This window comes from Dermacentor silvarum, chromosome 8 (genome assembly GCF_013339745.2).
Source record: "Dermacentor silvarum isolate Dsil-2018 chromosome 8, BIME_Dsil_1.4, whole genome shotgun sequence".
Lineage (NCBI taxonomy): Eukaryota > Metazoa > Arthropoda > Arachnida > Ixodida > Ixodidae > Dermacentor > Dermacentor silvarum.
Window position 1 is genome coordinate 153,136,241 of NC_051161.1, and position 27,681 is coordinate 153,163,921.

Here is a 27,681-nt window from a genome sequence, read left to right on the forward strand (position 1 = left end):
CATGCTGAAGGGTGAGCCGACATTGATTGACACCTTGTCTCTCTGAGAAAATAAAAATAAACATTGAGCCATCATCACTTCATCTTACTGGCAAGCAAGGCCAGATGCTTTCATCCTATGTAGCAGGGGCTTCCAGATAGCTGTATGCTTGCTGGTGGTCAACGCAAGCCCTTGGAGTTGGCCATCGCAACTGCAGTGTCGTCTGCCCCCAGCCACCACGGATCTAAACCTGCAAGTTAGGCATCATCGAGGAGGCAAGACACGGCACAAGAGCTTAACCGCCAGTATTGGGGAACGGGTGCGGGCTCTGGGTCCCTAACAACCAATGTGGAGCCAATGACACGAGGTCGTCGAGGCACTGTGCGGTCCATCGTCTTGCTGGGAAGCCACCACAGGCGGCATCGTTGAGGACATCGGAACAGAGGGAGGCCACGAGCTGCAGCAGGGTCTCGGGTGCCTGAAAGGTGTTTTCCTGAAAGGTGCTTTCCCCCTGGAAACAAGCCCCACGGTCCTTTAGGTTCCGTGGGTGCCTTTCCTGGATGTAGACTCCGTAAGAAACCTTCACCGACAGCCCTGGCGGGGAGCAAGCCTCATTACCCCCCTCTGCCGTGGTGACCGTGTGCCGCGACTGCGCCTTGCCGCACAGACGACTGTCGTCTGCGGGGAGCTGATGGATCTCCTCCTCCTGCTTTTGTTTCCAACAGCCAAGGTGGAAAGCATGCTCCAGTCGCTCCAGCAGCCTGCCGCCAGAAGTCAGCAGGCGGCCACCACCGATCAGGGGAAGGTAAAGCATGCCACTCACGTGTTTCGGGGAGGGGTGGGTTTTCGAGAGCTGCGATCGTCACCCGTTGATCTCGAGAGCGCGGCCCGGCGCTGCGCGCCATGTGTTGGCAGCCTCTTCCTGGTCCTGGGTGATTGCAGTGCTCCTTGCTCTTCACAGTCGTCTCTATTGCTGTCTCAAAGTGTGCGCACATTGAAAACCAAACTGCATGGCCCCCTCTTCCTAGTGTTAATCTAAAGCGAGAGATACTATCTGAATAAACCGCTCGTTAGAAAATGATGCGATAAATGACTTTTGCACCCTTTCTCTAGATTGTCTGTTCACTTTCATGTATTGTCGGTGTTTTTGGATGATACTGTTAGCGTGCCACTCTCGTGTTCTTGGCTGTACCAGTTCTAGCACCAGTCACGCAGTAAGATATCTGGGCAGTACCTTGAATTACAGAAATATTTTAGAAAAAGTTATGCTGCCTTACATAGTTTATCAGACATAATATCCACAATTAGTTTATCATACATAATATCCACAATGTGTAATGACGCCTTTAGTGGTACATTTATTTTACCACATGAAAAGGTTAATGAGTAGCCTGTAGGGATTTGCTTGCTTGCATAAAAAGAGCTAAATAAACCTGTGGCAGCAGTTGAGATATTAGCACTACTTTGTGAGTTTGTGCTTTTTGTTATCTTTTTCTGCATTTATTCTGCTTAGCTATTAACCAAAGCATTTTTAAAGGAAGTCTTTTAAGAGTGCCCGGCGTGTCGGAACAATGTCACCCAGTGTGTGAATTATTGGTCTCGTTACTGAAAAATTGAAGTGCGTGACAAACTTGTATGGGAAGGCATTGAACATTCGTGATGTGAAGTCACTGCGGAGATTTTTCTAATAGCCATGGATGCCCGAAGATTCAAGATGGCATACAGCAGACACTGGCCTCCTGTCATCTGGGTACCAAGGCCATGTGCAACACAAACCAGCCAATCATCTCGGGAACTATTTAATTAGAAGCTATGGAAGTGTGACACCAGACCTTGCCCTCTGCTTTCAAGCTGCTGTTTGCTGATCATCCTCATCCAAAAGGCCATTCCCCAATGGAGCTGCATCACCAGGCTTCTCTTCTATGGACAGTGATTCGGCTAGTCGTCAGTGTTCATCAACACTGTTTACTCGTTATTGGCATTACTGTGGCATTTCTCCTTTACCAAGTGCCCTCCTGTGCTCAACGTGGAGAACTGGACCCCTTGGTTTCGTCATACAGTTTTCCTTTCGAACCACCTGAAGCATCCTCACTTCATGGACAGTGCCTGTTCATCAGTTGGGGAGTTTTACCTTCAGACAATGAAGCCTGCATTGCATACCACCATTGTGAAGTACAGCAAATGCCTGTGCATCGGCCAGCCACCATCAATGTCCATTTTCTGGAACAAGCCTTCGAATTTGAGACGAGTGAAGAGCGTGTTGCCGTTCCAAAAGCAAAGAGGTCTCCAAAGCAACTCATGGTCAACCACCAGGAACTGTCACAGGCAGCATCATCAGCTCTTGAATTGGAGGAGTACCACTAGTGACGGGACACTACAGACCACATCCGAAATGTTTCCGTAAGCCTCGCATCGACTGGCCCTCGAAACCATTCATCGAGAGGACTATTCCGCGGAGTTCCAGCAGAAATTATCTTCAGCCTAGTGTGCTGTGCATGTCTTCTGGCCACAACCAGCTTGGTACGACTTCACCTGGTGTCTTAGTACACGCCTACTAGACCTTTGCTACAAACTGTGCCCTTTTGTAGCCCTGCTAAATCTCTGGAGCAACACCGTGCTTTGTATCTGCTGGTTGTGCATCTTGGACACCCTGTGCATCTCGGAACCATCTCACCTCAACATTTACTGTGGTCATCTTTTGCCTCCTTCTGGATCTTCACTGCGAATAGTGTTCAGCCTAAATCAGTGTTTTGTGTGGCAGATGCTGCGATGCAGTCACACTTGGCCAACCTGTCCCCGATTCGTGGAACAACCATGGCCTACTCATTACCATGTCCAGGAACACTCATAAGCAACTTTGGAAAGACTTGACAGTGGGTTATTAGGGACAGCATGAGAGAGTTTATGGTCAGATTGTGTTGGTGTCATACTGTCTCGGTTTTTTTGCTTTAGGAGAGCGCTTCACTTGTTTTTTGTTTGTTTTTTCTTCCAGTGTTATTTTGGTTAAGTATTGTGCTAATTAGGCACAGCGCTTTATAATCTGTACCTGTACCATAAGCAGCAGATGTTGCACACATGTTGTAATAAGAAAGGTGCAAGGTACACTTCTTTCTTTTCTTTATTGTTAACCTTTTCTTGGACTGAATTTTCTAAAACCAGGACCAGAGAGGAGCGGATACGCAGCCGGATACGAGCGGGGTGAATGCAGGCAAGTTCCATTGTTTGTACAACCTCCAGCGAGAATGTCACCGTAGTGAACCTGTCTAGTCTTACCCATGTTTCTACAACTGTTTGGATCGTGTACAATTTAAATACAGACAAGTTAGTTGAGCATATTCTCTTGTTTCTACATTCACCAGTATGTCTAGTAGCAGCACAATTTCGGCTTGTATGTTTAACCCTTTAACTGCCACTACCGAGATAACTCGTGAAACCACCCACGCTCACCCCCTGCTACTCCCGAGTATACTTGTGTTGCTTTTTAAACTCACTCCCTGCCACTCCCGAGACTCCCGAGCGTTCCATGTCCCGCCATTTATGGAGAGGTCCCCTAAACACATAGAACTTGTAAATTAAATTTTACACAACAGATGGAGCGCACGTGTTTACACCCGCGTCGCTTTGTGTCGGCAGAGCGCAGGAGCCATGGTGAGTCAGCGCGCCACGTGTGTCCGTGCTTTGACGGATGAAGAAATTCAAGAACTGCTGATGAATATCTTTACATGTCCTGTGGAGTATCATAGTGCATTACTAGCATGAAATTTCCACTGAACCAACTTGAAAAAAATACCCGGCAGGGGGTGAGGAGCAGTCAGAAAAAAACCCGGCAGTGAAAGGGTTAAAGTTAGAGCTGTACAGTCTTTTGTGACCAGATAAAAATAGGTACGAGGTCATGCCCTCGTGTTATTATGTGCCATGTACATTGTAATTTAGCTCTAGTTTTTAGCATTAGTTCTTTAGCTGCATTGTGCAATTTTACTGCTGACCTGGGGCCGTATTCTGTAACGCTTCGGTTTTCGAAGGATTCGGTTTGCGTGCAGCGATTGGTCGCCGCCTGGGTGACGCCATCGCCTCAGGGCGCGAACGCATTTTTTGATGACATCACGCACATGTCAATCACGCGGAAACCGAATTTGTTGTCTGCTACGAAGCGAAGCCGCGCGCGCTGCTTCGGTCTGATCCGAAGCGCGGTGTGCCGTGTGCAGAGCCTGTGCGTGCCGTGTGCATGGGCGAGATCGCGGCACTCGGAGCAAAATGACGGCGTGTGCGGTGCCTGTGGCGCCTGTTATCGTGCTTTTAGCGAGCCTCCGTGATAGACAGCGACAACCTCGACATCGACAAGACGCCTTTGAGATGACAGACGAGGGATTCCGGCGACAATTCAGATTATCAAAAGAGACAGCGCTCCGACTGTGCGAGGAACTTGAGTGTGTATTTTGGCCGCAACGCGAAGTTAGCGTACGACGTCCCACCTAGCGGCATAAATGGGTCAACCGAAGTAAACAAAATTCGTTAAGTCACTCACCGCCAGTACAACTCACAGCACGTTTCATGATGAAAAACGTAAACCTCATCAATACCATGAACAAATTATTTTTATTTACCAAGAAGCGCTCGTAAATTGCTATATTTTTACTCGGTTTGTGACGTTCACTGCCACAAAACGAAACCTTCGCGCCGATTGGTCTCTGTCCTTTCACTTGTTTTCATTACGTCAACGGACCGCCCCAACGTGACGCCACCGCCAAACCGAATCCTTCGAAAACCGAAGCGTTACAGAATACGGCCCCTGGTCAGCACTAAAGTCACTCAAACCTGGAAAGTACCGCAACTGCCGGAGCGCGTGCAGGCAACACTGTGCTGTTGTTGCCAGATGTGGTCCAACGCGTCTCTCGGGCGACAGCAGCCCAGCTATGTAGCTTCGCTTTGAGCGGTTTGTATTATCGCAAATCGGCACATTTCATTGTCCTTTACATAAAAGATGCGATGGTGCATCTACTGTGCGTGCGAAGCTGTACGGATAAGTATGATCGGAAGACTTTTACAGGCGCCAGATTGCATGAAGCGAGACCAGCGACAGGACGGGTGCTCAAGTGGCCTCCTTTCTTTAGTTTTCTTTCGCGATAAGTTTTGTGCTCGCTGGGAAGCTATTCAAGGCGTATACTAAATTGCTTAACAACAACATTACTCGTGTTTTAAGCATTTTACAGTAAAACCCCGTTGATGCGGTCACGGCTGATACGAATTCGTAACATTCCCCGGCCGAAATACATTGCTCACAATAAGCAAAAAAAAATGCGTTGCCGCGCCGCTGTGGATCATACGAATGCATGAGCAACAGCAGCCGCGGCCTAGCCAGCCGAGCGACTGGCACAGCCAAGCTGGCATGGTGAGATCTGGGCGGGATCCATAGTCCACGTCACGTGGCTGCGAAATCTCTCATTGGTCCCCACGTCGAGCGGACTGGACCAAATCACAGTCTAGCTGATGCTTTGACTAATGAGAAAGTGGACGAGGACCGCTGCAACAAAGATGACTGCGGTAGCAGCCCCGACGACTTTAACGCTCCCTGCACTGGACGTGCCGAGGTGTTCAGTGGCGTACGAAAACATTCGTAAGATCACGTGCGCGTACTTTTACGCCTTCCAGAAGGTGATTCTTAAAGATTTGGCCAAGAAGGTAACGCGCACGGATAGTAGAACCCCGTTGATACGCTTTTCAAGGGACTGCGAAAAAAATAAAGTCGCAGTTTTGCCCAAAAGGTGAAGCAACGATTGTGATAGCAAATTAGTAGACAGCTGTACAAAGTAAGGATAGTAGCTTTGCTGGCCGTATAATCTTCTAAACATTCGCTTACTATCTCTCGCATAGGTAAACTGAACACATCTCGCTCGATGACCGCAGAAACTCACAGCCAAAATGCTGGAGTGAGGAAGCGCGGCTGCAGCAGCGAGCGAATTGCCCTTCGCGCTGTCTCTCGCTTCAACGGGAACTAAACGTCGGAAGCACAGCACATACGAAGCTACCGGCACTATGCACACTTTGTCAACATCGCAGATCGTTTTGACAATGAGGCCTGCACGGGCGCGCCCTTTGTGCACGTTGCAGGTCGGTGCACGTTAAGCGAAACACAGTTTTGCAACAAAACTGTGTTTCGCTTAGCTAGATAAAATATACGTTAGGTGTACTCGGAAAGTGAAGCATTGAACTGTGCGCCACCCGTTCTAAATGCGAAACGCACCCGATGATCGTGTGTCATGCAGGATTTTTTAGGCTGACTAGGCATCAAGCGCTGCCACGCATTGTTTATAAGTGTAGATGTAATCGCTTTCAAACGTCGCTACTGGCTTACCCGCTCTCGAAACTATTGATACAAATTGACTTCAACGAAAATAAACAGTCCCTGACTGCAGTACAAGAAAAGGGATGTTAAAACAGAGTTATCCATGTCACGTTCCCGTTGTTTTAAACAGTAATAAACAACAATAAACAATATTCAAGAAGAAGTATTCAAGCTCTTAGACTGGGAAGGCTTAGGAGTGAGGATCAACGGCAAATATCTCAGCAACCTTCAATTTGCAGATGACATTGTCCTATTCAGCAACAATGGAGACGAATTACAACAAATGATTGAAGACCTTAATCGAGAAAGTGTAAGAATTGGGTTGAAGATGAATATGCAGAAGACAAAGATAATGTTGAATAGCCTGGCAAGGGAACAAGAATTCAGGATCGCCAGTCAGCCTCTAGAGTCTGTAAAGGAGTACATTTATCTAGGTCAATTACTCACAGGGGACCCTGATCACGAGAAAGAAATTTACAGAATAAAATTGGGTTGGAGTGCATACGGCAGGCATTACCAAATCCTGACTGGGAGCTTACCACTGTCTTTGAAAAGAAAAGTGTACAATCATTGCATTCTACCGGTGCTAACATATGGGGCAGAAACTTGGAGGTTAACGAAGAAGCTTGAGAACAAGTTAAGGACCGCACAAAGAGCGATGGAACGAAAAATCTTAGGACTAACGTTAAGAGACAGGAAGAGAGCGGTGTGGATCAGAGAACAAACGGGAATAGCTGATATTCTAGTTGACATTAAGCGGAAGAAATGGAGCTGGGCAGGCCATGTAATGCGTAGGATGGATAACCGGTGGACCATTAGGGTTACAGAATGGATACCAAGAGAAGGGAAGCGCAGTCGAGGTCGGCAGAAAACCAGATGGGATGATGAAGTTAGGAAATTTGCAGGCGCAAGTTGGAATACGCTAGCGCAAGACAGGGGTAATTGGAGATCGCAGGGAGAGGCCTTCGTCCTGCAGTGGACATAAAATATAGGCTGATGATGATGATGAAACAACACACAAGAAAATATATTTTAATATTCGACATTCACAGGTTGATTGGCCTTTATTGCAGTGATTGTCTCTACATTGTTATTTTTGACACAGCGGCCCGCATTCCGACGCTCTTCTAGCCACATTTTGCTCGGATCTGCATATTTCTGAGCATCTCCTCGCTTTGTTTGCGCAAGGAAACCACAGTCTTAAAAGCAAATGTGCAAAGAAGCTTCTAGATTACATTATCATCTGATTATTATCTGATCACAAATCGGGCCTCTTAGTTCCCTTTCTTCTAGATCACATTATGGCATTTAGGCAGTTCGATAATACCTCAATGCTTCTCAACTTTGCGGTATCATAAAATTTACCTAGTGGGAGTGAAGTTGTCGTGCTTTATTCGGTGCAACTAGATAGCATGGCACTTGCTGTCGCTCTTTCCACTTAATTGGTATCGCAAAAAGCGCTTTGCCGGACTTCCGGCAGTTGCTGCATCTGAAAGTGCAGCACCTGGGCATTTCCTTTCATTTTGTTTAAGTCTACGAAAGTTGCATATGCCCTAAATTACACAAAATGTAAGATCTGACCTCGTCAATGGCTCATACGTTCAGCGTGTGTGAGCAATGCCTTTGTCTGCTTGTCCACTCCGGCGCAGCGCGGACTATCGATGGCGGAAAGTGATCACCTGACGGCAACGGACCAATTGGTGGTGCGACAGCGAAGAGAAAAGGGCTGCGGTACTTTCCAGGCTCCAGTGACTTTAGTCAGCACGAGATAGGCCCATTTTGTGATGTGGTTTAGTGTAGAATGCATGTAGCGGACCGTAGTTACTGCAGAAAGTAATTTTTTCCCATTTGCTGCTGTACTTCATCATGTAGGAGTGGTCACCTCTGTGGTTGTTGCTTGTGTGACAGTTGCAGAATTGCAAGGATGGGCATTTGATGACACATGGGTGTACCATGCCATTGAGTGGAATAAGTTTGTGCAATATTATTATTGCGTTTCATTCATTTGTTGACATCCATGTCACAACTGTTTTCTGTGTTATCTTTCTTGCGAGTCGTTTTCAAATTTTACAGAAAGTCTGCAATATAATTTTAAAAAATAACATCACTGTGTGCTTGCCCGTTTGAATGGCAGCACTGTCAGTCACGTTTTAAAGAACGAAGCCCGCATACTCATCAAAAAAGAAGAAATTGATTGGCCACACTGTCCAGTGTACGTCAGCACCTTCATTGTGAAGATTGAACTTGTCCTCGTTCGTAAATGATAACAGTTAGGCTGGCTTCGAACAGAGATGCAAACACACTCGTTAGATTTCAACAAGCATGCTGTCTTCGTTCTTTAGAAATACGATTGAGAGCACTGCAATCCAGACGAGTAAGTGAGCAGTGACGTCAATTATTTTCTTATATTTTGTGGCCTTCTTTCAGAACTCTGAAAAAAGTCTCGCATGAAAGGTAACGACACAGAAGCAACTTCATTGGGTGTTTCTGAGCACGCTGTACAACCTTTCAAATGCAAATAATGCTCTAAAACGAATGTTTAAAGGTTTGCATAAAAAACAGCTAATTAACTATGTGCTCGCACCTCAAAAAAAGTCTGCATAACTCAAGATGATTACTAACAATATGCCATAGGTCTCGCTTGTCTAAGCTGTACCATTTCACTTTTAATGTTTGGTCCTAGTTATGTAAAACAGTATTAGGCATGAAAAACTATAACCATAAGGTAAAACCAAAATAAAACTTTTAAAAATGTTAAGAGTTCCTTTCTGAAATAAACTACCATCTATGTGTTAGTGCCTTTTCGTGTTTGTTTTGCACTGTCTGTTTATATAAGTATAAATCTGTACCAGCTAGCTCAGATGTGATCCCTCATGCTGAAGACGTCCCCCAGTATATCCCTCATAAAGAACAGTAAATGTCACCTTTGTTTATTGGCTCGAATGAGCTACGTGCAGTTCCGTCTAACAGTGGGTGACCGTGCACAACTGCAGTAGTGGTATTGTGTAGGCAGTGCGATGCAGTGCTCACACAAGTTTATCTCTTGCGGCTGGGCAGGCGGTGGACAGCAGCAGCAGGTCAGCCAGGTGTTCCCGTACCGCTGTGACATGTGCCAGGTCTTGGTGCATCACGAGAGCCAGCTCGAGACGGTGAGTGCATGTTTGTGCAGAAGCAGTGGGCATTGCTGGGATGAGGTTTAGAAATGTGGTGTCACCCGAGGGGCTATGTGGTGACAGTGATGGCAAGGTCTGGCGTGGCGCTCGAAGTCCTCGGACGATGTTTGAACTGTACACGAGTCCCTCATGTTGGCACGATGCAGCGCACAAGGCAACTGCTGCTGAGCAAAAGGAACAATGCCGTGGCCAGTGGCTTTGCAAATGTCTCAGCAAATGAGGCTGGCGAGAAACCAACGGTGTTAGTCAGCATCCAGTGAAATATTAGATAACGTTAGCTTGATGTTTACTGGTTGTTCTGCTCGGAGCAGTGCACACGCTCAGCAGCTCGGCAGGACCGCTGGTGTGCTTGATTGTACGCGAGCACGCAATGCTTACGCCAGCAGTGAAAGGCAGGACGCCGTCCTGGCTCCGCCACCGAGGCAATTGATCGGAGCGTTGACGGTGCGGCCACTTCGCTTCAGCGTTTTTTGCAGCCGAACACACACCATGTCTCTGAAGACCCTCTAACTCTGGGGTGCATAGCAAGACAGTAATACCCCTGTCAAGCGGACAAGTTAAGTGCACTTACGGAGAGTGTCACTCGGCTTAAGTGCACTTTGTCAAATCTAAACGTCGCAAGTGGAGTGTCACTCGCTGCAGAGTGTACTCCGGTCAAAGTGCGTTCACAGAACGCACTTTGCTGGCCGAGTGCGTAGCCTCGTCGCCAGCGTTTTCAATGGTATAAAATGTAATGCATAAAAAAAGGACATAGAAGTTCATTTTAGTGGTTGAACACCTCTTGCACACAAATAATAGCCTAAAACGCGTTCATATTCTGTTCGAGCAGGATCAAATGCCGCCTCGTCGCACGCCGCTATGTCGCTCTGGATTGGCTAGGCATTTTTCTTGGCCGGCATTGACTTGCCACACTCTTGAATAAAAAATATTTTCGTTTTTTGTTGAAAAAACATAGATTAAGTTTGTTTTAATTAATGATACAGCGTAAGACAATCACTTTTTAGAAGTACTTTTCATTTAATCTACGTTTTCACAAAACGCGCTCCTAGTCTGTTAAGACGACAGTGCGAATTCGCCTTGAGCATCTGTACAATCGCCATCGCGATAAGCAAGTTGGTAGGCATTCATTATGTGATTTGTACAGTGCTCGCGAGAAAGCTGAGACAACAGGAAAAGAAGAGCATAGGACAAGCGCTTGTCCTGTGAACCTCATTTCCTGCTGTTTCTATATTGCTTTTTCTTTTCTTTTTTTTCGTTAGTGCTGCGTAGATCCGGAGATGAAAGCATTGTTGGAAGTTGAACTTCTTGTGATCATGTCCGTCTTCACTTTACCATCGCGCTAGAGAGGCTGAAAATAGGATGATACCAAATAAATTGAGGGGGAAGAATAAGTAATAAATTCTGAGGTTTTACTTGCCAGAACCACAATATGATTACGAGACACGTGGTAGTGGGGGACTCCGACTCCGGATTATGTTCAGCTACCTGGGCTTCTTTCATCATCATAATCAGTCTATTTTTAAGTCCACTGCAGGACGAAGGCATCTCCCTGCGATCTCCAATTACCCCTGTCTTGCGCTAGCGTATTGCAACTTGCGCCTGCAAATTTCCTAACTTCATCATCCCACCTGGTTTTCTGCCGTCCTCGACTGCGCTTCCCTTCTCTTGGTATCCATTCTTTAACCCTAATGGTCCACCGGTTATCCATCCTACGCTTCACGGGCTTCTTTAACATGCACCTAAATCTAAGTACACAGAGGCATTTTGCATTTTGCTCCCATCGAAATGCAGACGCTGGAGCCGGTATCTGTAGCTGTTGAGCCATTAACTCGTCAAGCTGGTCCAATTATGTTTTACTTGAGGTATGTCACCACCTCTCCAAATGCCCCTTTTTGTTTTTAATCTATATCTCATTTAGTGTCTGTATTCTGTGGGATGACTTCCACTTGTGAAAGAATGGGGAAAAATTTGCTACTAATGTAGTCAAGTGAGTGACCAGTGCGGGGAGCTAGGACGTTTGCCACCTGATAGCGTCGTATATGTTACATTGAGATAGGTTTATTTGCAATGAAGGTGCCAGTGGTCGCATAGGAAGAAAGTGGAAAAAAATTGGGTATTAAAAAAAAAAAGAAGCTAGAATGCCATACAAAAGCATTTGTTTGCACTTCGATAATTGCCTGTAACTTTGGAACAATGCAACATAATTATTTCTGCAGCACATTTACGAGTGCTGCGATGTGCTTAAAATGCCAGAAATTAAAAAAAGCTGCACTAATTTTGCAAAACAAGCTTATTTTCAAAGTTGGTCCCGTACGTCAATTTGCGTGTGGATTCCATTTGTTCTCTGAACTGAAGTATTTTTGGCTCTGGTGCAGCACTTCAAGGGTAAGAAGCATCGAACTAAGCTTGAAGAATTGGTGAAGCAAGGAAAACTGCAGCAAGCCACCGACAGTGTAAGTTCTGTGCTCTTTGGCTCTTATTTCTCTGGTAAGCACTTCCAAAAGCTTTTAAGTGTGAACTATTTCTTGGCCTACATACAGTTAAACCTGCTTATAACGAACCTCCATATAACGAATTCCTGGATATAACGAAGTTTTTGATTCCCCGCCGTTACTCCATAGAAGCACATGTATTTGAGACCTCTACGTAACGAAGTGGCAGCGGGAGACCCCCTCGATATAACGAATTTCCCCCTCCGACCACCTAGAGATTCCGCCCCAAATTTTGTCATTTTTGCGCGAGCAGCAACCGGAAGCACCTTCTCCGCCGCGGTGGAATGCGAAGCGAGCGCACGTGTGCATGCGTGCGTGTGCTAGGCGGCCCTGGATCCCTCGACCCGGCGATCTTGCCGCCGCGGGCGTGACCTTTCCCCCTCCCTTCATTCAAATCTGATCCTGCCGCTTGCTGCAGCTGGCCTAGCCCGCCAAGCCGGCACTCTCTCCTTTTCCAGCTGATGTTGCCGACGCACTGGTACACGCTGTGGCACATCAGACTCGATGAGCGCGGACATGCGCTGTCAAACGCTGGCGGCGTGTGGAAGCGCCGCTGGAGAAGCGAGCGAAGTGACCTTCGTGCTGTTGTCTATCGCTTCAACGCAAACTGAGCGCCAAGAACACACAGCACGCAGAAAGCTACGAGCCGCCGACGCACCTACACTGCTAGACTCTGCTCCAATGCAGATCGCTTTCAAGATACGGCCTGCGCGACCGCGCGCCGCCCCGCTATCCCTCCCCCCTCGCTCCCTCGCAGGTGCCTCGAGCGCAACGGAAGAAGGCACGCTTCCTCCCTGCTTTTCTTGCGCACGCGAGATTAGACGCGGTCGTCGGCTCCCCTCGCACGTTTTCACTCGCACATACAGCATATGGCGCGCGGCGACTGCGTTATCGCCCTTGGACTTTAGGGTACGGCCACGCTAGCAGCATAAACACGCAGCAAAAACGCGCGGCATCGCGTCATGCCGCGCGCGGCAAAAGCAGCAGGAATCGGGGGGTCTTGCGGCGCGCCGCGCGAAATGGGTTCTGCGGCAAATGCCGCGTGCCGCGAGGTGAAGAACCAATCAAGAGCGACGAGGGTGACGTCACGGAGCCATCACAACCGGAACGCCGCCGGTCCGCGCCGGGTCTACAATCGACGATCGTCGTCTCTCGCATGAAACAACGAGCTACGGTGTCTGTAAACGAGCGCTCGCGGTGTTGCTCGCCCGTTCGGAGAGCGCGGGAGATCTTATCGCGCTGCCGCGCGGCGAGACGCGCGTGCCACGGTGGCCTCGAGGCAAGGCGCTGACGCGCGGCAACTTGCCGCTTTGCTGCATGACGCGCGCGTTTTTGCCGCTAGCGTGGCCGTACCCTTATATACGGAATATCTATGAGCCAAAACCAGTTTTAGGGCCACAAAGCGTCATGAACACCATCTTTATATAGCAAATACGGATGGATCTCAAGGGCCATACTTTTGCTGGCGGAAACCGAAAATACGTCATAGTTGTCGCCCCCGGCGCTTTGGGCAGCCAATGCCATCGTCAAGCCACCAAGCCAAGCGACATGAAAAGTCAAAATGGCCGCTCGGGCCGGCGCGGGGTGCCAGTTCGCAACGTATGATGCGGGAACGGTCCCACAGTTGCGACGCAACAGTGGGGTTACCAATGCATTGAGTTCTATGGGAGCTGTGCCGGGACCGGTCGAAAACGACGTAACAGCCGGGAAAACGCAGCCCCCGGGAACGTAACAGCGAGGTTCTACTGTAACACTATACGACGCTACGACGCCATCGTGACGCTCGCTCTTCGTTTCCGATGCCTCGCGCTTGTGCGAAACGGCACGCGTCCATGCATCCGGTACCTGGTGTGACATTCCGAGGATGAGTGCTTCGACGAAAACGGGTGCGCGTTACAATTGAGGGCGCGTTAGAATCGAGCTAAATACGGTAAACGTTTATTTTTCGAATTTTCGTGCCGAACCTGCATATATCGAAATCCTCTTTATAACGATTTTTTTCGGGAATTTGTCAATTTCGTTATATCCAGATTCAACTGTACCAACAAAACCGTTTCCAAACTCAAGTAGAATGGCTCACACTTAAAAAAGACCCTCTGTTTGCAGTAGCGCGTTTTGAGCCCATGCTACCCACACTCAACCGCCCATTGTCTTAACCATTATGCTATGTGCACAGGCCTTGAATGTGTGAATGAATTTGAGCCATATGCACCAGTGGCTCATAATAAAAGCACAGTTGCAATGACGTAGGATCACGTAGCGGTTTATCGTAAAAGGTGCAGGCATGGTTACGTAGTGTGGGGGCTGCATATAGCAAACAAAGACATAGCAAATGCAGTTGTGGAGATGAAGCATCCTACGTAGTTTCTTGTAAAACAAAAAGTGCTGGTGTGCTGATGTAGTGTTGCGTTGCTTGCTTTGCACTGCAGTCACTCCTAGAAAAGGTCCCTATGGGTCACAGTCGCTCGTAAAAAATGAGAAGAGATGGCACATACAGGGGCAGTCATGTAGTGTCTCGTAGTGGTTTCTCGTACCACAGAATGCAGTCAGGGTGGCGTAGTGTCGTGCCACTCACTTTGTGCTGCAGTGGCGCAGTACAGCTAGGAGCATCACGCAACATAGGGCCTCGTAAGTGACCACCACATTCTGCCGAAGAAGGAAAGAAAGAAGAATGCAGAACAAATGAATAAAAAGTTTTCACATTACATTTGTGTCTTTGTAGTAGTATTCAGAAATGCTAGTCATCGTAGATGGAAATCCTAGTCATCGTAGAACGCAGGAAAATACACTTTCACGAGAATTTTGTGGCGAAATTAGCCAGCACAGACAGGAAATGCACTGAAAAACGAATGTTTACTGTTAAAATTCTCTTGGCCTGCTATGGTGAGCCTTCCAGAACTGCATTGCCGACAGCAGAAAGCGCGCCCCATGCGTTGGCTGGTGATAGTGACACTGGCACTGCTGTGGAGTGGTATTCTCGATCACTTTCAGATGGGATAGCAAGATTATTGTGAGATTTCATGTGAGTTGGCACCAGATGTGTCAGCGTCTACGAGCAAAAGCATTGTTGCAGTGCTAAGCACACTGTCTTGGTGTCTGGAGCACTGTTCCCAGCTTGCATGGAACACTTGCCCGTACATGCCGAGCAAAACGGAGCAAAATGTCCGATGTGGTCTCGCACTGTTTCAAAGTGTGACGATACAACGGTGGCCCCTCATTTCCTGACGTCGCACAGTCCATGCCTCAATGGCTATTGCTGTCGATGGAAGGGGTTTAGAAGCATCGACTTCAAGTTGAAATTTCTAACTTAAAATGTTCGCTGAGAGCCCAGTTTTTCTTTCTTGTTTCATTTTTAGAGCGTAGCTCTTAGGTGCCCGTTCCTGCGTTGAGCGTCGGCGTAGCCGAGCGAACGAGCACAGCATGAAAGAGTGAATGCGGAGCGCAGTGGGCAACGAAAGGCAGTGATAGAAAAAAGAGAGCTCAAGGAGGAAAGTGGAGGGGGAGGGTATGGTGAAAGCGTGAGAAGAAAAGCGTAGTGCTGCATAACACGGGCGATGACTGCTACGAGATGGCACCAGAGTAGTGCGCCGTCATCTGTGTACCGATGGTGCGCATCGAATGTGTCCAGTCATATCGTATGTGGAAACAAAGCGCAGCATGAGCGGAGGTCTGCCTGAGGCGGCTGCTGGTGAATCGCGCCCATGCGTCACCCACGCGCTGCCTCTCGCGGTCTCCCGATTGGTGAGGCAGTCATGCCACACTTCGCTCCGTTTGCAACGTGCCGTATGAGACAGATTGTCCGTGCCAGCCAATATATTGTGAAGTGAAAACACATATAGAGCTGCATTCAAATTTCGCATTAGGGAGCTTTTTTTTTTCTTTTTCTTTTTTTTTGTATAACCATATCGGCCCTCTACTCTCAATTGCAATGATAAACCGAGAATAGTCAAGACGACCATGTATTATGGCCCCTTTAACCTTGTCTGCATTGCTCAAAAGTGGTCCTTTGGGAAAATATTAACTGGTACGTTTTCAATTCGGCTACTATACGTAGTCCTGAGATTCTTATTAAGTGTACATGGCCTCGAGTATCGATTTCAATTCCACAATTCGAGCATATGTCTTAAATTAGGAAGTTGACTGATTTTTATTAATAAGTGGTTATTATACAGCTGCTGATCTTCACCTCTGTTAGTATTGTGTTGACAAGAAAAAGGTAGTATCGCCCCTGCACATGTCTTTAAAATGTTTTGATATCAAAAATTGAACATAACATTTATGGGTTTTTTTCTTTTCCCAATTGAAACACATGGTATCAAGGCAGCGCTTGTATCCTGGAAAATTCAGTAATGCTCTGCAGTCGCTTCAGCTGGGAAGATTGTCAGAATGTGTCACAGTCTCAGCCACATGCGGTCTTAGACACATAAACCACTTTCTGAAGATCAGCTACCAATTTTGCTGTGTTGTGCAGGGTGAAGGCGCTGCCAAGGGTTCCAAGGATGCTGGCAAGCATGTACATGCCAGCACTGACAGCTCAAGCACGAGCAAGCAGACCAGCGGGAAAGGTGAGCTTGTGAAACACCCCAACTGTTGTATGTATACAGTAGACGTCAATTAATTCAACCCTGTTTAATTAGTTTTCTCGGTTGGTTCGATCCCGACCCAAGGTCCCGGCTGCCACCAAAACTTTTCTTACAGTAATACCTCAACTCGAGTGGTAAAAACCTGAAAAAATTTTGAGATAAGCGGATTTTCGAGATAGGCAAAGTTGCGGGAATTGTAGTGAAAAGTCTAGTTTTTTCTCAAAGTTCACCACTACTCACCCGCTTTTCACTAAAAGCTGGCTCTTCGTAAAGGTTTCAAAGACAAAATAAAAACATGGAGCTTGGGCAGTGCTCACAATGCTCCGCCTACTGAATGTCATGGTGGCAAGCAATTCAAATTTGATTTTGAATGTTTTGAACTTAACTTCATTTTAATCACAATTTCTGAGACTTGAACAAAACATAGTCATTATGTTCGCTCATACGAGTGCGTCGGCAGCGTGCACATTGGCTAAGCGATGGATGCCGCTCTCCGAACTCGCATTAAAAAGATTCCGAATGTAACGAGCTTCGACCACGATGGCAACACACCGTGAGGGTATGCAGCTCGGGAGGCAGATGACCTGTTCCAGTCAGATGTCGGTACTCGGGCCGGCAAACTAGTTGCCTGAAGCCACGTCACCGACAGAGACCAATCGGAGCATGTGTTTGTCCCCAGCAAGCAGCAGCGAGCGGGCTCATCGCGGCACCCTGCGACGCAGCATTTGCAGCTGCATAGCTCCACGCAACTGTACTGGCTAACTGCAGTGCCTATAGCCCGTACTGTGCAGTGTTTGCAATGTGCACAACAGGGCTGGAGTGCGGGCTTGCGCTCATGTGCTTCGGTCTGGCCGCGCTGTGAGTTGCGGACCGGCTTTGTTCTGCACCCGCTAGACTGCCGAATAGTAGCCACATCCAAATTGTACATTTTGAAGCTCTTCAATAGCTCAATATGAAACGATGTTCGCCAAGGTGTCTAACCAGGAACAGCCAAGAGTGAGCATCCGCTGGCAAGGTTTTGTGAAGTCTGACCTTAAGTACTTCGTTGTGCAAGGCTAGATGAGTGTACAGTAGAACCCTGCTGTTACATTCCTGGGTGCTGCGTTTTCCCGGCTGTTACGTCGTTTTCGGCCGGTCCCGGCACAGCTCCCATAGAACCCAATGCATTGGTAATCCCACTGTTGCGTCGCAACTGTGAGACCGTTCCCGCATCATTCGTTGCGAACTGCCACCCCGCACAGGCCCGAGCGACCATTTTGACTTTTCGTGTCGCTTGGCTTGGTTGCTTGACGGTGGCATTGGCTGCCCAAAGTGCCGGGGGTGACACTTATGACGTATTTTCGGTTTCCACCAACAAAAGTATGGCCCTTGAGATCTGTATTTGCTATCTACAGATGGTGTCTGTGATGCGGTGCAGCCCTAAAATTGGTTTTGGCTCATAGATGTTCCAAGGGCGATAACGCCGTCGCCTCGCGCCGTATGCTGTATGTGTGAGTGAAAGCGTGCGAGGGGAGTCGACGACCTCATCTAAATCTCACCCGAGAAAGAAAGAAAAGCAGGGAGGAAGCACGCCTTCTTCTGTTGTGTTCGAGGCACCGGCGAGGAGGGGATGATAGCGGGCAGCTTTGTGCTCTGGCATCAACTGCGTACTGCGCGGCGGCGCGCAGTCATGTGGGCCGTATCTTGAAAGCGATCTGCGTTGGGGCCAGAGTCTACGCAGTGTAGGTGTGTCTGCGGCTCATAGCTTTGTGCGTGCTGTGTGTTCTCGGCGCTCAGTTTGCGTTGAAGCGATAGACAACAGCACGAAGGTCACTTCGCTCGCTTGTGCAGCGGCGCTTAAATTCCTCACACCGCGCTCATCGAGTGTGATGTGTTCATGTTTGCCTGTGGGCGCTGACACCATGCTTGTTAATATAGTTAATAAGCGAAGGTTTACAAGTTTATACGGACGATAAAACTAGTATTCTTACTTTGTATAGCTGTCTACTATTGCAATCGATACTTCGGCTGTCGGGTGAAACTACGACTTTCTTTCACACGTAATAATTAAAATAATATGGTGTGCAGTTCAGCACCACTCCCATTTCTCAATTCTGCCTGTTTCCCAGCTCTTACGTTTTTTTTTTTTTTTTTTTTTACGGTCCCGTGAAAAACGCATCAGCGAGGTTCTACGAAACTAATTGAAAATAGCAAGACCCGACGGCTACGATACCGATAAGCAGTGAAGCTAAGTCTCCTTCCTACGCGGGCAGGCGCGGTCAAGTGTGAGCAGACGATTGTCAGCTTCTTTCGGAACTACACAATTCTTACTGAAATTCAAAATGCAGATTTCACTTTTCCCTGTTTGGTAAACTGTGTCAATAAAATAATATACATAGTAACAGCAGGAAGAACTGCGCTGATCTAAACACCCTTGTTGATTGATGTCAGCTATCGGCCAATAGCAACGCTCTGGGGGAATCTGCCTGCTGATGTCAGTAGCAAGCCGCCGGTAGCCCCAAAACAGGTGACGAGAAGGCCTCTGTCGAAAAGTAAGTGTTGTGCTCCACTTGTGAGCCTCAGGCACAGTGCGTGAGTGCAAAATTTGGCTAACATGTTCACAGCAGTGTATGCTTTTCACAGAATGTCTTTTTTTCACCAAGACGGAGGGGAGGGGTGGTTCAGGGCCTCTTTAGCTGGACCATCAGCAGGGCATTTTACCACAAAATCTGTGGATGTATTTCTCTATAAACTTGTGCAAAATCTTTTCTAAATCAATTCACTGCTTCACTTCAGTTCCATAATAGGGAAACATGCTCCAACATGAATGTAATTATTTAGTAATACTTTGCCAATTTATCTAAAATCAGACAACAATTTGCCATGCAAATAATGTTCACATTTTTATGGGATCCAGCTTATGTGACAAAATTGCATCATCAACAAGGAAGGTTTGAAAAATCTTCTTTCCGCAAGTGCATGCTTGCACACACACACATCCCTATCTGTGAGCAAGAACGAGGGGAACGGCGGGGCTCGATGTTTTCTCAAGTAACAACCATATGAAACAATCAGACAATGAAACCAAGGAAAGCGCAGAGGAAAAATGGCTGCACAATTGTGGATGTGGCTTCCCCAAGTGGGAACTTGCCTCTCCTAATTTCCCCTTTTCTGTTTCATGAATAAGATTTTTATAGCAAAACTTTACCTATAAATAATTAGTTCTACACTTCATAAGAGAACCGTTAATTTCCCTCACATTTTCCTAGGAATCATTGTCTGTTTGCTTCATAGTCTTGTTAATTACGCGCTAATGTCAGTGTTTGTGTGCACAGATACTAGCCACATTATTGCTCGTCTGGTTTTTCAATAAAATCACTTACTTCGTGTATTTTAAACAATATTTTTTCTGCTTGTAGAAGTCTTTTGTCATCCTTCTGAGAATGTTCTTGTAGCTGTCATGTCCCAGGTTCTACAATTACTTCTGCAGGAACAGCAAGCAAAGCGACAGACAAGGACCGAAAGGGTGGCCATCACTCGAGAGATCGGCATTCGAGGGACCACTCCCGCAGCGACTCACGGAGGGGTCGGAGCAGTTCGAGGGACCGGAAGGCCCATACCAGTTCCAGGGACAGCGCTTCCAGAAGGGGTGACCGCAACCGCAGTGCCGCTCATGGTAGCTCCGGCCGTAGCCATTCCAGAGACGGTGCATCATCGAGGAAACCATCTGGTCGAAGCACTTCAGATGCCCACAAGGATGGCGTTAAAGGGAGCAGCAGAACTTCCAAGAGCGATGCCAAGGACTCGGGAAAGCCAGCTTCACAGGGGGAAGCGAAGCCCCACGACACCAAGAAGGACGCACCCGAAGGGGGCCCGGCTGAAGATGGCACCAAAGTCGAAGGCACTGAGGAATCTACGCCTGCTGGTGCAGTGGACAGCACCGGAGAAACCAAAGAAGATGCCACTGTCGTCAGTGGCAACAATGCGGCTGCAGCATCAGAAGCCAAAGGTGCTTCGACCAATGCCGAAGCCAAAGGTGAACCAAAGACCGACTCTGAAGGCACCACCACGAAAGACCAAAAAGAGGTAAGAAGTGAGGACTCCAAGAAAGACCGGGAGGGCAACTCCGGCGACCGTTCGAGAACAAGGCGTAGGCGGCTGTCGCGCAGCCGTAGCCGCAGTCATTCCAGAGGCCGGCCCAGAGCTGGACTTGGGCCGAGGCCGGCCCCGAGCCTAAGAGACCCGAAAGCATGACGTGCGCCGGGACTCTCCGCCACGCAGACACGTGCGGCGAGATTCTTCGCCAGTGCGGAGAAGGCCCGAAATCCACAGCGAGTCATCCCGAGGCTCCAGACGGTCAAGGTCCCGTTCCAGGGATAGAGGTATGATGCGCTTGTTTTGGGACACTGGCATCAGCACAGCTAATTCTACTCCACTGAATATACATCCCTGAGCACACATCTGCTATAAAGAGAGCCAGGGGTCCAACGCCTTTTTCATGCAAGTCGTGCGCCTTTGTAGCCTGGGTACAGAAAAACTTGTTCTATTGTCATCTTTTAATGACAGGGGTCATTACACTGGCTCTGAGAGCAGCCAATGGCATAAAGACTGTTTTGCTTTTGCATGTAACTATAATATGCAGCAGTTTTTAGACCCATTTTCATTTATAATATGTGTGCATTTATGGCTTGTATGGCTAAATATAATTAACTTAACTGTCTTGATCCTGCTAAAGGCTGAAATTTTCATGCACAGTGAATAAGAAATGATGAACATTAGTGTCATAAGATATACAATCTATGGAATACTTCGAATGCCACCCATTGCAAGCTGATGATCGCAGCGTGTAGTTCACGTGGTTGGCGGTCGTGTCTGCAAAGTGTTATGCTGCTGCATGCTGCAAAAAGCAGCTGAATATTCAAACACAAGACCACACGCTGTTATTTTGAAGAGAAGCACTCCAGCCACGAGCACGGTGTCATCCCACGCAGTGCATCATTGCAGGTGCTTCTATGGGTAGCCTTATATCTGCATTCCGCACTTTTCGTAGTCTTTTGCACCCATTGACTGTTTGAAACTTGTCCATCTGTGCACTCGTCAAATTGCACGCTACGAAGCAGCTTCGCGGCAGCAAAGTGAACAGATCCTCTTATCCTGTGCAAATCATGTCTCCATCACCATTGTGCAGAGGCTAGGACAGAGCAACTGAAGAGATGTGAGATAAACAAGCAGATCTTGAAATGTCATCAAGAGGGAACGATGAGGACGGAGGGAATGGCAACAAAAGGCGGTGCATATTTTGGAAAGTGCAAAAGCATGCGACAGGCACGCATCATGCTGGATACGCAGCGACGAACTTCGCCGAGCGTCGTGCAAGTTTGCCGTGACCCTCCAGATTTCAGAATCTTTGCCAGGTGGCAAATCACGCCGAACCTGACAATGAAACGGCGCTGACGGCGCCTGTCTTTACTACGCGTGGAACGGTGATCGAGTCACACGATGCACGGTCTTTTCGTCTGTCGCGCAGGCTGGCCTTACGATAACCCGCCTGCCTTAAAGTAGGGAAGTAGGAGTGAGTTGTGTATTATTGGAGAAAAACTGGATAGGAAATCTTCCTATGCAATAAATAAAAGATTGCCACAAAACAGAGGTCCGCTATTAAACTGAGAACCTTGCGGTATTCAGTACAACAGATTATCACTAATTATTAAGTCAGTGGGTAAAGAAGCACTCGATTCTATTCAACAGAAATTCTGTTCATAAAAAAATATTTTCGAGACCTTCATAACTGAGCTGGAATCGGAGCTGGCGTACTAATTTTGTGTTCCCTTTGTTATGTTGTGTTGTTGCTGGAGCGAGTAGGACACACGGCCAGCGAAGTTGAGGGCAGAAGTGGAATTGTGTTTATTCACAATGTACAGATTCAAGGTTCGTTACATCGGTGGCGCGAGCTTTCCTTTAATTTGAAGGACGTCACGTAGGTGGCAGGAGAACGAGAAGCAATGCGCATATACAGTAAAATCTCGGTGATACGAATTTCACAGGGTCACGTGAAATATTCGTAACACCCAAAATTCGTATCATCAAAACATACACAAAACTTTTAAAAATGAATTTATTTTTAGCAGCAAAAGCTCCTAATAGTGGAACTCCATTAACACATTCCTCGCTGCTGCGTTTTCCCGACTGCTACGTTGCGTTTTCGCGGTCCCGACCTAAATCCAGGGTGCGCACAGGTCCTTGAAATCCTTGAAAACCCTTGAAATTGAAAGTTCCATTTTCAAGGCCTTGAAAGTCCTGGAATTTCTTTTCTGTCCTTGAGAACGCTTGAATTCTTAGGGTTTTCATGGGGTCCAACTGTGCGACTCACATTATATGGCGGTTGAGGGTGGTCTTGGCAAGCTTCATTGCTTTCCGCAACGCCGGGACCACGAAGTAAACTTCCTGCGCGAGGAAGAGGCGAGCGCACGTCTGCCGCACAATTTTTTTTTCCCTCTGGCTTGCTTCGACTTCGGGGTTGGCCAAAAGCCATAAGTTGCTGGCCACAATGAGGCTAGAGCCTCTCGATCTCCTCTGAAAAAATACAAGTTGTGCCATCATGCTTATTTGTAACGAAAAAGTAGTTACAACAATCTGAACAGTTGAATTTGGTAGTGTTGTTTGCTTTTTCCCCTGTTTCGGTTGTGGTGCACACAGTTCAGAATAATGCCTGGGAAATGTAAATTCCAAAGCGCCTGGCTCGGCAACGACGATTACAAACTTTGGGTTGCGCCGGATACATCGGACCCTGTAGCATAGCCATGGCGTGCTCGCAGTAAAGCCAGATCTCTGTAGAGAATCTGAATGGTTTGTCATACATTTCACAGCGCATTATATATGACACAGTGGACAGGGCAGGTGGAATTTTGAATGTTCCGATAACAAAAGAACTCAGAATAGCCGTGTCCGCAGCGAGGCAGCATTACGGTGCACACTTGGAAACCGAAACGTAATGTTACTAGGAAAACTCAAAGCACACAAAAAGGCGCACAATCATGGAAGAAGTTGAAGGGTTGCAGACGAAGAAAAAGAAGCTTGAGGCAGTTGTTGCCGATTTAACAGCCTCTGCAGATGGATATGCAGAAAAGGCTGAGAAAACTGGTGACATCACGAATGTGGTAAAATCAAACAGCTTGAGAAAGACCGCAAAAGCGAAAGCTGAAGAACTGAGCAGAAAAGAAACTGAAAGACCTGCCCTGGAGCTTCAAAATTTCATCTAGTCGAATGAAACTGTATGTGCACTAAGTGAAATCACTTTCCTTTGTTCTGTCCAATAAAATGTAACGTGTGTGAACTACCGTAATAAATATTAAAATTTTTGAAAGGCCCTTGAAAAGTCCTTGAATTTTTTTCTTGGAAACCTGTACAAACCCTGTAAATCCCATCGACTTCCATGTATTAAGTTCCCCTTGATACGTCGCCAATCTGTAATGTTCCTGCATCTTACGTTGCGTTTGAATGTGGAAGTCATGTAAATTTAACGGTGCTGCCAGTTGTACATTGGAACAAGAGACCGGTGTGTTGCAGATATGGCGTGGCCACGCTGGCACCGTATCTTGAAAGCAATCTGCACGTGCGCAAAGTGCGCACCCACGTGGGCCTCATCTTCAAAACGATCTGCGATGTTGACAAAGTGTGCCTAGTGCTGGATAGCTTCATATGCGCTGTGCTTTCGGCGTTTAGTTCGCATTGAAGTGAGACAGAGCACGAAGGTCAATTCGCTTGCTGTTGCTGCTGCGCTTCCTCGCTCCAGTGTTTTGACAGAGTTTCCGCGGTCATCGATCAAGATCTGTTCATGTTTACCTGTGTGCGCGTGTCACCGTGCTTGTTAATTGACTAAGCGAATGTTTCCAAGTTTATACGGCCGATAAAACTACTATCCTTACTTCGTGTAGCCGTCTGCGCATTTGCTGTCGCAATTGTTGCTTTCCTTTTTGGGTGAAACTGCAACCTCTTTTTTTTTTTGTGGTCCCTTGAAAATCGTATCACCGGGATTCTACTATCCCTGTGTGTTTTCTTGTTGCCCAAATTGTCAACGATCGCCTTCTGGAAGGCGTAAAAGTGCACGCACGTGATCTCGCGAATGTTTTCGCACTCCACTGAATGCCTCGTCACGTCGACTACAGTGAGCGTTTTGGCCATCGTGGCTGCTGCCGCGGTCGTTGCTGCAGTGGTCCTCTTCTTCTTCCTCGTTGGTCAAAGCATCAGGCTGTGATGCGGTCCGGTCCGCTCAACGGTGGGACCAATGAGAGATTGCGCAGCCGCGTGACGTAGCCGGTTGCTTGACGACTATGGATACCGCCCAGATCCTGCTATGCTGGCTTGTCTGTTGGCTGTCGCTCCGTTGGCTCGGCCGCCGCCGCCGCCCTTGTTGCTCAGCCATTCGTATGGTCCGCAGCGGCACGGCAACACGTTCAAAACAGCCGATGTTTTTCGTATTGTGAGCAATGAATTTCGGCCGGGCAATGTTGCGAATTCGTATCACACCGAAATTTGTACCAGTCGTGATCGTATAACTGGCGTTTTACTGTATAACACGCCCTTTTTTTTTTAACGAGAATCGGCTTTCTAGCTAACAAATGAGTTTACATAAAGTTGATTTGATAGTTATTGCAAGTTAGGAAAATTTTAAGCGACGTTTACTCAAGTTACGTGAAGCCACATCTCAAACGGGGGTATTGCACGGAAGGTTTGATCCTTCTTCTGGAGTGAGTGTGTGGTTTGAGGTAAACCTGACCGAGGTTGAATCTGCTGAGCTGGAACTGTCCTTGGCTGTACATTGAAGTACTTGTCTCAGCTATGTCGTAGTCCTCTGGTGAAGCTTTAGTAACGGTCTGTTCCGCAGCTCTTGGTCGTGAATGGATGTGGTTTCTGAAGAGGATGCCTCCGGTGTCTGTCTTTACCACGTATCTATGCAAGGTTCTGGACTGACGTTGACCACCGTGGCTCCAGTTTTCATTGTGGTAAAGCCACACATGCTGACCTGGAATTAGTGGTGGGAGATTTGGTATGTGGCGGTCACCATGCTTGGTGCTGTTCCTTTTTTTGCCTTTGCTGGAGTAGCGTATGGTGAAGTGCGATTGGGAAGCTTGGTGTCAGGACCACGGTGTTAGAAGTAGAGGTGGAACGACGGAGCGCCACCGCCGCGCACTCACTGCGTCGAACTTCGGTACCTCCGCTCCATCACACCGCGAGATGGCAGGATCGATTGGTGGCCGACATTCGGGGAAGCCGGCCCCTATTGCAAATTTGTAGACAAGCGGTTGCTGTCTAGTAGAAGCAGTTTTCACCACGTTGCGCCCTTCTTTTCATTCTTTTTTTGCGAGGACAAGCTGTGCTATTCGTGTTAGCAAGCCGTGAAATAGGCAAGAAGTGGTTTGTGCCACGGTGCAAATCTGGCTGCAAGACCTGCACTGAAAAAGTGTCGCTTTTTGCTGCACCCCGAGAGGACCGCCTGAAGACGTGGCGCCATGCGATTTCATGCAAGGAGGGAGAAGAGAGAGAGAGAAACTTGGTGGGAAAGGCAGGGAGGTTAACCCAAAAAGATTCTGGTTTGCTACCCTGCACTGGGGGAATGGGAAATGAAAGACGGAAAGAATAGGGGAAGAGAAAAAGCAGGCACGAAAAAAAAATTCAAGGAAAAAAAGAAAGAGGAGGTTGGAAACGTCTGTGAGAAAGTACTTCGAGCCAAGGTACAAGACAAAGACGTGGGAAGCAGTCTACAAATTGCACATTCTTGTGAGTGCAGCACGAAAAGCACCTCTGACAAAAGACGCCGTGCCGACGAAGTTTCCCCGACTGCCCTGCTCACTTGACAAAGACAGAAAAAAAAGAAAGGCGCCTGCGGACCATTCACACCCTCCTACCACGAAACGTAGCCGTGTCAGACTGGAAAATTCTCTCCCCATGCGAGAGCTACGCTTTTTCCGTTTATCGGCATGGCCACTGCTTCTAGCCCTCATAACCGTGGCGCTCCCGGTTTTCATAATCGTTGATATCATCGACTGCGCGAGCTCATACTTCGAGTCTTGCAAAATTTGCAGCTTCGTCTCGAGAGACACAGCTTCGTGCTTCGTCGGTGCACCTCCCGCTGCTTCCGTGGCGCATTTCCCCACTCGCTGAGAGCGTAGGCGGCGCAGGTGCCGCTCGCTTATCGCTTTCTTCTCCCTCCTCTCTGGATGCTTGCACGACCACCGGCACCGTGGACGCGAAGTAGCTGGCGCCAACTTGGCTCCGTGGCTTGATGCGCTGCGCGGTAATGGAGGCAGATACGAACTCACGTAGGGCAACTTAGGAATGCGAATTTCACAATTATTCTGCATGAAAAACGCTGTTCAGAAACAAAATTTCAATCGTTATATCCGATATGCGATGAATAACATATCGTTATATGTAGGTTTTTTCTCCTAGCCCTAATGCATAAGTGGACACTCTTATGTCGACTCATCGTTATAACCGATATATCGTTATATGTGGTATCGTTATAAGTGGACTGCACTGTACAATAGAACCTCGCTAATTCGACCCTCGTTAATTCAAGAAATTGATAATTTGGACTAGTCCTCTGGTCCCGGCCGGCGTATGCATTGTTCAATGCAATCAATCTCTCGTTAATTCGGACGTATTAAGCCGCACATCGGTTAACTTTCGAAGCTCGGCGAGATAGAAGCAGCGCATATGTGTGATGCAAAAGAGCAAAAACAGCACTAGCGTCCAACCAAAACAAGGCGGCGGCTGCATCGCCAAAGTCATAGTGGAATTCGTCCGTGAATGACAGCAATGCCGGAACGCTTCGTGCCTATTTGTGTCTTTAAAGCCTGTATTCTTGCGTGTACCGCCTCGCATAACACCGCGTTGGCCGCGGGCTTTCATAATTGTGTAGTCGTCATCCACGATCGCGTCGATAGCAGCTTCTGTTTTCTCCGCAGCGGTTGCGGCGAGCAGTAGTTTCATTTTTACTCGGTACACGCGTCGGCCGCGTGCCTAAAAAAACTGCGGAGTCGCCATCGATGATCGCATAGATAGCGATCGCGGTTTCGTCTGCAGTTGTTGCAGCGAATGGTAGTTTCGTTCAGACTCGGTCCGTGTGTCGG

At 47.8% G+C, this 27,681-nt stretch overlaps 1 protein-coding gene across 1 annotated transcript in view; it reads left to right on the top strand.

Annotated features, from left to right (window-relative positions):
- Window positions 1-27,681, top strand: part of LOC119461772 (serine/arginine repetitive matrix protein 2) — an 81,739-nt gene that overhangs the window by 22,316 nt on the left and 31,742 nt on the right. The window contains 7 exon segments of the mRNA XM_037723150.2: window positions 705-784; window positions 3,139-3,187; window positions 9,380-9,471; window positions 11,871-11,948; window positions 16,459-16,552; window positions 20,040-20,795; window positions 20,797-20,931. Of these exon segments, the coding sequence (XP_037579078.2) occupies window positions 705-784; window positions 3,139-3,187; window positions 9,380-9,471; window positions 11,871-11,948; window positions 16,459-16,552; window positions 20,040-20,795; window positions 20,797-20,931 (1,284 nt within the window).